Source organism: Engystomops pustulosus, chromosome 2 (assembly GCF_040894005.1).
Source record: "Engystomops pustulosus chromosome 2, aEngPut4.maternal, whole genome shotgun sequence".
NCBI classification, from domain to species: Eukaryota; Metazoa; Chordata; class Amphibia; order Anura; family Leptodactylidae; genus Engystomops; species Engystomops pustulosus.
The window spans coordinates 102,380,264-102,392,295 of record NC_092412.1 but is presented as its reverse complement, the minus strand read 5'-3'; the positions used below and the strand labels follow the sequence as shown (position 1 = coordinate 102,392,295).

The 12,032-nt window shown below is 40.3% G+C and overlaps 1 protein-coding gene across 3 annotated transcripts in view; it reads right to left on the bottom strand.

Moving 5' to 3' along the window:
- Nucleotides 1–8,425: 8,425 nt before the first annotated feature.
- Nucleotides 8,426–12,032, bottom strand: part of CDC16 (cell division cycle 16) — a 32,416-nt gene continuing 28,809 nt past the window's right edge. For 2 of the 3 annotated variants that reach the window (XM_072135788.1, XM_072135790.1), the window contains exon 18: nt 8,426–9,183. In XM_072135788.1, the coding sequence (XP_071991889.1) occupies nt 8,915–9,183 (269 nt within the window). In that variant the 3' untranslated portion in view covers nt 8,426–8,914. The remainder of the gene's footprint in view (nt 9,184–12,032) is intronic. The other variant, XM_072135789.1, reaches the window with a different exon arrangement.

Here is a 12,032-nt window from a genome sequence, read left to right as displayed (position 1 = left end):
CGGATGCTGCGCGCCCCCACACCGGCGACATGAGCGCGCACCAGCTATATGAGACAGAGCAGGGACCGTTATCCAGCTTTCCCGCCATGGAGTCACAAGTTACACACACTCCTCAGTATCAACTATTTACTAGTCAATATAATCATGTATGAGGGGCAGATTAAGACTGCCATGGGCCCTGGGCTGCATGAATATTATAGCCCCGACAAGTCCCAAATGCTGGTACTAGAATCAAGCTTCTTTCAACCTGCGGTTTTAGGACCTTTGGAGGACCTTGGACGGCTCTTGTGTACAGGACTTCATGTGTAAAGGTCCTTCTGAATAAATTTGGTGGTGGTTTGCTTGGCTCGGGGCCCTTGGCTACCTCCCCGAACACCTGTATTATACTGTCATTTATATGTATAATTGTATACACAGACACTAAGAGAAAGGTAATTGAACCCTTTGAAATGAACTATTTTTAGATTCACACAATCTAAGCTCTTAAAGGGCAGAAATCATCAGAAAATGAAACAAAGAACTGAATGAAATCTCATTGAGCATCATTAGTTTAACATCCGTTTTCCCCACCATGCTGATTAGTTCTGCTGCACTGATGTGAAAGCTGCCGAACTGCATTATATGTGTCTTTTCTGTGTGCATCTCATGGAATTTCCTTAGGGCAATACAGTAGCGTTAAAGTAAAGCTATATTTAGACCCCCTTTTTGAAAGGATCATAACATGTTAGGTATACAGGCGGTCCCCTACTTAAGGACACCCGACTTACAGACAACCCATAGTTACAGACGGACCCCTCTGCCCACTGTGACCTCTGGTGAAGCTCTCTGGAGGCTTTACTATAGTCCCAGACTGCAATGATCAGCTGTAAGGTGTCTGTAATGAAGCTTTATTGATAATTCTTGGTCCAATTACACCAAAAATTTTGAAACTCCAATTGTCACTGGGGCAAAAGAAAAAAAATTGTCTAGAACTTCCATTATAAAATATACAGTTTCGACTTACATACAAATTCAACTTAAGAACAAACCTCCAGACCCTATCTTGTATGTAACCCGGGGACTGCCTGTAATCGCGTACAAAAAATCACAATCTATGCAAATTTAATCAGTTATTTCCAGCGGTGAACCTCATAATAGAAAACAGCACCCAAATGTCTGAAAAGGCACTTTTTCACAATTTTGCAACAAAGCGATCAAAACTGTATCAATGAAAACATCCTCATCTCCAACAAAAAAAAATTACACCTTATACAAGTCCGTACACTGAAGTATGAAGTTATTAGCATAAAAGTAGGGCAAAATTAAACAAATTTTTGTGTAAAATATGTTTTTATTAAAAAAAAAATCTATTTATACATAATAAATTCTACTGTAATTTTTGCCATATATGTCGACTGGTTGTTTAAGACGACCCACAATTTCCAGTTAAAATACAGAGTTTGGGATATATTCGCCGTACAAGACTGGCCCTCCGCCAATGCACAAAAAAACATCAGATTCTGTACATCTTCTGGCGCTAATAACTTTTTCATACTTTTGACCTGTCATTTTTTGCAAGATGAGATTATGTTTTCATTGCTATTTTGAAGCCTATTGATCAATTTTTGTAAATTTTTTTTGCAAATTGTCGAACAAGTGGCATTTCGGACATTTGGGTGCTATTTTCCATTACAAGGTTAAAGGACACCTGTCATCAGGTTTGTGTCACTAGTCCTGTCACCACTACCTGTTGGAGCAGCACACAAGGATCCCATCACAGCCTTTATCTAGTTATTTCATACATTAATCATTCTAAAATCATCTATTCTTTATTATGTAAATGAGGCTGGTCACATGGTCAGAGGCAGTGATGTCACCCCTGTTACCTCTCCCCTCTCCTCCCCCTGCTCATGTCTGTGTGTAATGTATAGTAAAGCATTGCTAGTGTGTGTGCTGCATCTGCTGACATGCTGCATCCTCCTAATACACAGAGACACAGACATCAGCTACACATGAATCTGACATGTTCTGCTGTAACATGGCTGCCTGGAGCTGCTGTATCTTTCCTATACACACACACACATGCACACACAGGCTGCAGGGGGCGTGGCCACCAGCACCAGGAAGCACATCATTATACAGCCTCACATCATTATACAGGCTGTCAGTCATGCTTCATTGGACATTTCACAGGTCATTTGCATACAGCTTTAGGACCTCATTGCTTAGGTTTACAGGCATGTAGAGGGACAATGAAGGGATAGAGGCAATGCTCTCTAATGGCAGTTTATGAAAATATATTTAGTTTAGGGGGGTTATTTTGCATGACGGGTTCTCTTTAAACACCGGGAATAACTGTTATATCAGCCTCTGTGCCACCCACATCAGCCACCATGCCCCCCCACCAGCATGTTCTGCTAACAGAAATAAAAGAACTTTATTCATCTTTCTCTGCTCCCCCGAAGTAGTGGCGGCTGTCTTCTTCTTTACTGCAGTAAACAATAGCTGTACGCATCGGCTCTGAAGTCGGCTGTTATCACGTCTGCTGGCTTCAGAGCTGGCGTTTACAGCTATCGTTCACAGCAGTGAAGTAGAGAACATCGACTGCTACTGCGGTCCAGTGAGGAAAGCTGAGTAAAGTTTTTTTTATTTTTGGGGGTTTTGTTACCTTGCCGGGAGCCGGGTAAAGATAGCGACTCCCTCACAAAAGAGTTAACACCCGCAATCAGTGCTAGCAGGTGTTACGGGTGGCTGTTTGCTGCAGGGGGCACCTTATAAGATGCCACCACTCAAGACGACCCCCAACTTTTGAATAGAAGTTTGGGGGTTTAAAAGTTTTCTTATACAGTTTTCTACAGCATTACACACTTCCTAACCACGGCACCAGAGAAATCCTGGGGTCCGAAATCAGCATTTGAACTATCTTTCTTTAATAAGGTCAAATTAACGAAAGGAATTCCTATGGCAAATAAACCTATTGAGGAGATAAAATACAGAAGCACTGGGAGGGAGATCTTGCAATTTCTCTTGACAATGTTACCTGGGAGAATATTTTCAAACTAACAGCCTCTATTTCAAGATGTGGTTTACATTTTTAAACAAAGCAGAAAATTATGTATAGATGTTATTATATTCCAAGCAGATTATCGGTTATTTACCCAAATACTTTATCCATGTGCTAGAAATGTTGGCAACCGAAGTGCACGATTCCACCTATTTTGGGAATGTCTCCCACTGATAGGCTTTTGGCAACAAATAGAATATATACTCCAGAAGGTCCTGCAAGTCTCTGTTACACTCTCCAGAACTAGCATTGGTAGGTATAGGACTCCTGGACCTACCACTTGAAGATAGGACTATAGTATATACCAGAACAAACAAAAAACAGAAGACACCAGCTCACCCTCGAGGTTTCAGCAATCCTCCCGGTGCACGGACTAACGTGTAAGCCCTCCACGGAACAGCAAGTTAAACATCAAGGAACAAATCCAGCACTTTTCACGGGGGATGCAGATAAAATCAGTAATTCTTTATTTTCAAGCTTTAAAATTCATAGTACAGCAATGTAGGAATGGCACACATCAGACCTACGCGTTTCGTCATGCTGACTTAATCACTTCTACAATATCTACAAAAATCCCAGCTTTTGCTGAAATAACAAATAGTGTCAATGTTAACTGTTTAATGGAAAAGTCTGTTGCCTTCAAAGAGGGAACACACAACAGGTTTTACAATACATGGGAGAAATGGATGAGATCTGTATACCACCTGGAATTTCTAGGATTTTTGGTAGACGACCAAAGATAAGAAAATACATGTCGTTAGGGCATGCAGAATATGAAAAAGCTGTTTCAATATTGGATTTGTGGTGACACAAAATACAGATTAAGGCAGCAATGTTCTTCCTGGCCACAGGATGGGTAGGGGTTGACCTATCCTTCTGTAATACTAGTTCTATATGTTAATGTTAGATATAAATGCACATTTTTTTCTAATACAAATGTTTGTTACTTTACATGTTTGGATGAAAATAACAATAAAATTGTAATTTGGAGCTAAGACAAGATGTACTAAAAGATGAGAAAAATATTTTCAGCTCAACTGCCCGTGTGGAGCCATGTATCAGGTGCCGATGCTTGGGTCAGACCGCAGGTGCATAAATTACTGCCATTCCCTCACAGTCTTTAGTCATGAGTAAGTGCACGGTCCAGTGCTAGAAACTCGTTGACGATACCCTGGATACGACCACCAGCGGTGGCCAGACATGCGCTATAGAGTCCTGCCTGACCACAAGGATACAGCGTTCATTACCACAGGACGTCTGTGGGACATGCAGTAACTCCTCGGACATTAAATATTCAGAAACCTTTTGTTTCCTTGTGCAATCCCTCCAGCAGAGGTGGCCGTAGCCAAGAACACAGTCCTGTTTCTAAGGGACCATATCACTACATTTATGAGAAATTATCTTCACACAGGAACATTTTTTTTTAAAAAACATCTAATTGAAGAAATGTTTGTATATGGCAGATTAATAAAACTAAATGTGAATGCCCAGATGAGAATACCCCTTTAAGGACGCAGGGTTTTTTCACTCATTTCTCGCTCAAAAATCCATAACTTTCTCATTTTTCCATGTATAGACCTGTGTAAGGGCTTATTTTGTGCGTAACAAATTTTACTTTCCCGTAATGTTATTTATTTTAATGTGCCGTGTACTTTGAAGCTTGAAATAAATTCCAAATGTGTGTCACGTTCTTGTGGGCTGTTTTTACGACTTTGACTGTGCGCTCCAAATAACACCTCTACTTTATTCTTTGGTTCGGAACGATCGCGGAGATATCAAATTTATATAGGTTTTATTGCGTTTTAATAGATTTTCAAAAATTAAACGAATGTGTACAAAAAAGAAAAAAATTTTTTTGCCATCTTCTGATGCTAATAACTTTTTCATACTTTGGGCTACGGAGCTGTGTGAGGTGTCATTTTTTGCGAAATGAGCTGACGTTTTCATTGCTACCATTTTGAGGACTGTGCGACATTTTGATAATTTTTTATGTGATGTAAAAAGGTTTAAAAGTTGCATTTCGGACATTTGGGCCCCATTTCCCGTCTCGGAAGTCACTGCCGACCGTAACGGTTTTTATTTTTTGATAGATTGAGCATTTTGGGACGCGGCGATACCTAATGCGTTCTAGTTCTAGGGAAAGGGGGGTGATTTGAATTTTTAATATTTTACAAATTTTTTTCACTATTTCGTAGACCATCTAGGGTACATTAAACCTAGATGGTCAGATTGTTCCTACCATATACTGCAATTCTTCTGTATTGCTATATATGTCATTTTTGCATGTTATTCGTTACAATGAGCCACTGGCTCATTGTAACGAATCTGCAGAAGCCTTGTAACCTCGAGTCAAATGAAGACCCGAGGCTACCATAGCAACTGATCACCACCCCCCGATGACGTTCAGGGGAGCGACGATCGGAATAAAGATGGCGGCGCCCACGCTTTTAAATGCCACGGGCGACAACGGAAGGGTTAATAGCCGTGATCGGTGCAAGCACCGTCTGCGGTTATTAGCAGTGGGGATTTGCTGCAATATGCAACAACTCCCACCCTTGTATGAAGAGGACTCAGCCCGTGAGCCCTCTTCATACATTCCCTGCACCTCTGCGCCGTAGTGCTACGGTGCAGCGCGTTAAGGGGTTAATCATAGCCTAAGCTTACCTAATTGAAGGGTAGTGTATATATATATATATATATACACTCACCGGCCTCTTTATTAGGTACACCTCTCCAACTGCTCGTTAACACTTAATTTCTAATCAGCCAATCACATGGCGGCAACTCAGTGCATTTAGGCATGTAGACATGGTCAAGACAATCTCCTGCAGTTCAAACCGAGCATCAGTATGGGGAAGAAAGGTGATTTGAGTGCCTTTGAACGTGGCATGGTTGTTGGTGCCAGAAGGGCTGGTCTGAGTATTTCAGAAACTGCTGATCTACTGGGATTTTCACGCACAGCCATCTCTGGGGTTTACAGAGAATGGTCAGAAAAAGAAAAAACATCCAGTGAGTGGCAATTATGTGGGCGGAAATGCCTTGTTGATACCAGAGGTCAGAGGAGAATGGGCAGACTGGTTTGAGCTGATAGGCAACAGTGACTCAAATCGCCACCCGTTACAACCAAGGTAGGCAGAAGAGCATCTCTGAACGCACAGTACGTCGAACTTTGAGGCAGATGGGCTACAGCAGCAGAAGACCACACCGGGTGCCACTCCTTTCAGCTAAGAACAGGAAACTGAGGCTACAATTTGCACAAGCTCATCAAAATTGGACAGTAGAAGATTGGAAAAATGTTGCCTAGTCTGATGAGTCTCGATTTCTGCTGCGACATTCGGATGGTAGGGTCAGAATTTGGCATCAACAACATGAAAGCCTGGATCCATCCTGCCTTGTATCAATGGTTCAGGCTGGTGGTGTCATGGTGTGAGGAATATTTTCTTGGCACTCTTCGGGCCCCTTGGTACCAATTGAGCATCGTTGCAACGCCACAGCCTACCTGAGTATTGTTGCTGACCATGTCCATCCCTTTATGACCACAATGTACCCAACATCTGATGGCTACTTTCAGCAGGATAATGCGCCATGTCAGACTGGTTTCTTGAACATGACAATGAGGTCACTGTACTCAAAATAGTCACCAGATCTCAATCCTATAGAGCATCTTTGGGATGTGGTGGAACGGGAGATTCGCATCATGGATGTGCAGCCGACAAATCTGCGGCAACTGTGTGATGCCATCATGTCAATATGGACCAAAATCTCTGAGGAATGCTTCCAGCACCTTGTTGAATCTATGCCACGAAGAATTGAGGCAGTTCTGAAGGCAAAAGGGGGTCCAACCCGTTACTAGCATGGTGTACCTAATAAAGTGGCCGGTGAGTGTGTATATGTATACAAATATATATATATATATGATACAAAGCGGAAGTAAAAGGCATTAAGGTCAATGATTGCATCATGATTACATAGGAGTTGTATGTAATATACAGATAAAATAAACAACGAGATATAAATTAGATAATTTTTTAGATTTAAACCATAAGGTGTTCTAGTTTGCATGGTTAGAATCCAAAAGGCTTCTCTGTTCCGTAAAAGCCTTTACCCAATCTCCACCTCTTTTTTGGATGAGCCAATCGGTCAATAGGTGTAACAGTGAGTGATGCGGTTTCCCCGTGAGGAAAGTCTCTGCAATGTTTAGATACCACAGAGGTGTTTGACTGGTAACATAAGTGTATATATGTTCCGCAATCCTGGTTTTGTGACTGTGTTTGGTGCTGCCTTAAATTTCTGTACATTGCAAGCAGCACAACGGGGAAGAGCACATTTAACCCCGGGTCCCGGTTCATGGAGAGGGCTTGCGGGCCGAGCCCTCTCCATAGCCGGTAAGTCTTTGCTGCATATTGCTAGCATCAGTGGTAGCACCGATCGCGGATGTTTTCCTTATGATCGCCGCCAGATCTTGCAGCGGATCGTCGCTCCCAGTGACGTCATCAGGCAGCGGCGATCCTTCAGAAGACCCAAGGCGGTCTCGTTTATACCCATTGATTACAATATGGTATCAGAATGCAAAATGCCAGGGGAAGTGGGCTTGGCCCGATCACATGTGATTCCATGGAAGTAATGTTTCCTATAGTAGGATGCCTCGAGTCCTGTCTGGCAACCTCTGTACTGAGGTGAAGGCCTGGGCGCCCCAAGGAAGGCTCTGAGTGGCACCGGTGCCTTAGGTTTTTCGACACTGGTTTATTAGGTAAATTTCTGTTGATAGGTTCCCTTTAAGAGTTCAGAAAAGAGTACAATTTGTGAGTAGCAGATGAGTTTCAATCAATTTAAAATGTGATGTATTGATCTGACAAAGGCTACATGCACAGGACCGTTGTTTGTGTGTGCTAATCGTTTATTTTTGTGGATGGCACACTGACATTTATTTCAGTAGACTGATGCACCTATGTGTGTTTTTTTCCCCGTCCCGTGAAGGGGCTGCACATGCCTTCCCATAAATGTGGGAGGTAAATGGGGAGATAAAAAATAGCGATACCATATGGACAAACAGCTCTGAATCTCGTTAAAAACTCATGGCACATGAACCACAAAAATGGATCAAGGATTTGTTGTTGCAAACAGCAAGTAGCCTTATTCAAAGTAATAATCTGGATGCTTAAACCTTGAAAGAATAAAAACCATGACTGTACAGTACATAGCTGTGTTTCTTTTGAAATTAACTTAAATATAGAGAATGTTACATTCTCACTAATGGCCTTGTGGCCAGATCTCCATAGCCAAGTTCAACACTCCAATATAAAACCTTATAGATTAGGTAGTAAATCAGGAAACGTGCAGAAATGAAAACAAGGAATGAAACAAGGGAAATAAATACAAAACAAAAACTGGTTGGTACATTTAATGAGTAAAAATAAAAAATAGTCCATCCAAGCATTTATTGTAGACACTGAACAAATTTGTTGCAAGTTGTACATTTCAGAGTAAAGCACATTTCACATTATCAAACCAGTGTGGTCAGTAGACAACGAATGCTCCTCCCTAACATATTAAAAGATTTGTCTTTTACATGTGCTTAGTCATCAGTGTAATACAATCATAAAGGCAGGCCACAATACAATATTAAAAATAATAATTTGTGAAATACATTTTACAACACTAAAAATGTAAAACCTCTTTCAGATAACGTATAGAACAGTTTCAACAAAGAAAACTAGCAGTTCATTGTTCACCCCGCTTCACTAGCACTTAAACTATGAAGCAAAAGCTTCTTTCCCAGTATAGGCAATACATGGTGTGCCAGTTCAGGAACAAATACCAAAATATCATGGTGCAAAACACAATAGGACAAGCAGCCTTGGTGCCTACTACTCATGAGCTGTGGTCAGACATTGACGTCTCTAGCATCATATCACTTTCATTCATCTCAATCTCAAGAGCTTCTTCCACTGGTGATCTGGCATCAGATGATTTTGGTAGCAGGTGAGAAGTCTCCAAGGCCATGATTCCACTTTCGTCAAGGGATTGACGCTCAAGATCAAATTCCCTCTCTTCCCAAGGAGGTGACATTATGTTCTTCAAGGTTTTCATTGTATGGACATCAAAGTCATAGCACCTTAACTTGTCTTTAATTTCTGTTCCTAAAAATAATGTATGTGTTTAAAGAAAAGTCTGGCTTAATGTCTCAGTTATTAGAAACAGACATTACAAAAGCCATATCATGGATATTAACCCATTAAGGGCCCAGCCCATTTTCACCTTAAAGCACAACTGTAAAGATTTCCCCCCCACAATTCAATATCTCTTGGGATGTAGAGACACTTTGCCTGTTATCTTTGTTACCTATAACCTGCAGTTTATTTTCTATACTCTGGGTTTAGTGGCACTTATTGATCTCTGTCACACCGCCTTGGGTGCAGCCACAAAGGGTCTTAACACCAAAAAGGGCCCCAATGAGAAAATTCGAAAAAAAACCTTAAATGAAACCTGGTTGAATTTAAAAGGCTTTTTTAGATGCGGAGATTGTATTTGTTGTAAGAAAACCACTTTTACGAAACGCACTCAAAAGGTCACTTCATCTAGCAATGAATCAATACATAACATTAATGAACTCCTCACTTGCAACAGTAGTGGAGTAATTTACATGATAATATGCCCTTGTCAAAAACAGTATATTGGAAGGACGATCAGACCCCTAAAAGAGAGAATCGCTGAACATTTAAGGAATATTAAGAAAGGTTTAATTTGAAAGACTACATCCATTGACGAGCACGACCGCACCCAGTGAGTAGCACGGCACCATCTGTGACACAGTACAGTCACACTATTTGCGACACAGTTCAGTCGCTCGATCTGGATTAGGAGGAGGAGGATTCATTCAGTCTAGCGGATGCGTGTGGACTAACATCCCGCAACGCCTTGAGATCACGCTTTCAAACGGCGTCCACAGACTCCATTACATGTGGAAGGCCGCTAACCACAATATATGTGGATATCTGGATTGTTTTTTTCTCCACCCCGGCACATCGAGAGCAGCAACATAATTTTAAGGACAATCAGAACCATTGTTGCCAACCAACCGTGAGTGTCTATACCTCTATTTTAAATCTCGTAAAAAGGCGAAAATATATATGAGTCTTTACAGGTGTAGGGCCCTGCATCCTGTTTAAATAGCAAAACCTCCTGGATATCAATTTACTATACAAAGCTGAATTTCGCTTTTTGATTTTGGACTTTTATTTTTTATTTTTTATTTTTATTTTTTAGGACTCACAACTTTGGACATTCATTATTGATTATTGTTTTTTGTCTTTTACTTTTTGGACATTTTAATATTTCTTCATACATGCAAGTTCAATTGATTTTTGTGTAACGTTGTTTTATCTGATATCCACAGTAAGCATATAAGTTTACAGTAAACACAAAAGTTTACAGTAGACACAAAAGTTTACAGTAAACAAATAGGTTTACAGTGGGCACATAAGTTTGCAGTAAACACATAAGTTTGCAGTAGACACATAGGTTTACGGTGGACACACAAGTTTACAGTGAACATATAAGTTTACAGTAAAACACATAAGTTTACAGTGGACACAAAAGTTTACAGTTCACAGTGAACACACCAGTCCACAGTAAACACATAAGTTTACAGTAAACACATAAGTGTATACACACTTCAAATTTGTCAGAGCTATCGAGTAATAATCAAATTCCAGTACATGTAGTAATTCAACCATCTGTTATTATATCAAGACCATTGTGAATGTTTTTATCTATACTTTTTATCTATACTTTGAATGTGGTATTAAATATTGAAATATTGTGATTCACTTCCGAGACCGTTTTTGAGCGTGCCCACATACACAAAAAACTATTTTCTATACTCCTCAGATTATCTCAGTGGTAGCTTCTTCCTCTGCCTGTGCTGATAATACCTGTAAATAAGTCTTATAAGCAAATAAACAGACTCATAGGAGGGGAAGGGCTGCTGCTCACAGAGGATGTGGTCATGTGACAGCTCTCTGTGTATGTAGCAGAGCTCAGTGTGTTCAGGACCACGGATACATTTGTGTCCTACACTGACTAGTGAGGTATCAATTCCTCCATCCCAGTCTGTGATTCAGATTCAGAACTTTCTCCGTCTCTCCTCACCTCATAATACAACCCTTCCCCCACCTTGTACTTGGCACTATAAGCACTGTATAGTGAAGCTTTTAACCCTTAGTACTCACACAGCAGAGTTTACACTTCATGTTACTGTTTTACTTTCTTCCACTTACAACATGTTTCATCCTCCTTCATGTGATGAGAACTGCCAGGCTGGTCACCATGTACATCCTGTATGTATACTGTGTATTGTTCAGTGGATTTAATACTAAATTACTTTGAGTATACAAGGCATCATGGCATCTGTGGGTACAGTCAATTGGACCGTAGCTTTAGGGCAGGTATAGGAAGACCTTATTCTCCACTCCAAAAATTTTTTGTAAAACACTTTCAAAACAGAAAATGCCTTAAATATAGAAAGAAAAGGGACGAGCAGCACAACATGGGCCTCGTTCTGTTTGTTTTTAAATGGGGAATCACATATGACAATTTTGGTAAAATCATAACGTTACAGTTATGCTTTAAGGACCCAGTCCAATTTTTCAAGTTTGTCATGTGTCACTATATGCTTTAACTTACCAAGGTTACTAGTTTTTTTTGTGACATGTTGTACTTCTCCTAAATGGTATATTTTGGTTGGAATGTTTTGCATTTATTTATAAAAAAATTGGTGACAATTTTTTTTAAACATTTGCAATTTTCTGATTTCAAAATGTTATGCTCATCATAGTTATTCTAACCTCCCTAATAGGTTACGAAAAACATTAACCATATGTCTGCTTTATGTTAACGTTATTTTTTATGTTATTTTATTAGGATGTAAGGAGGCTTTCAAATCAGTCAGCAATGTTCCAGATTTTTCGTGAAAATGTAAGATTCAATT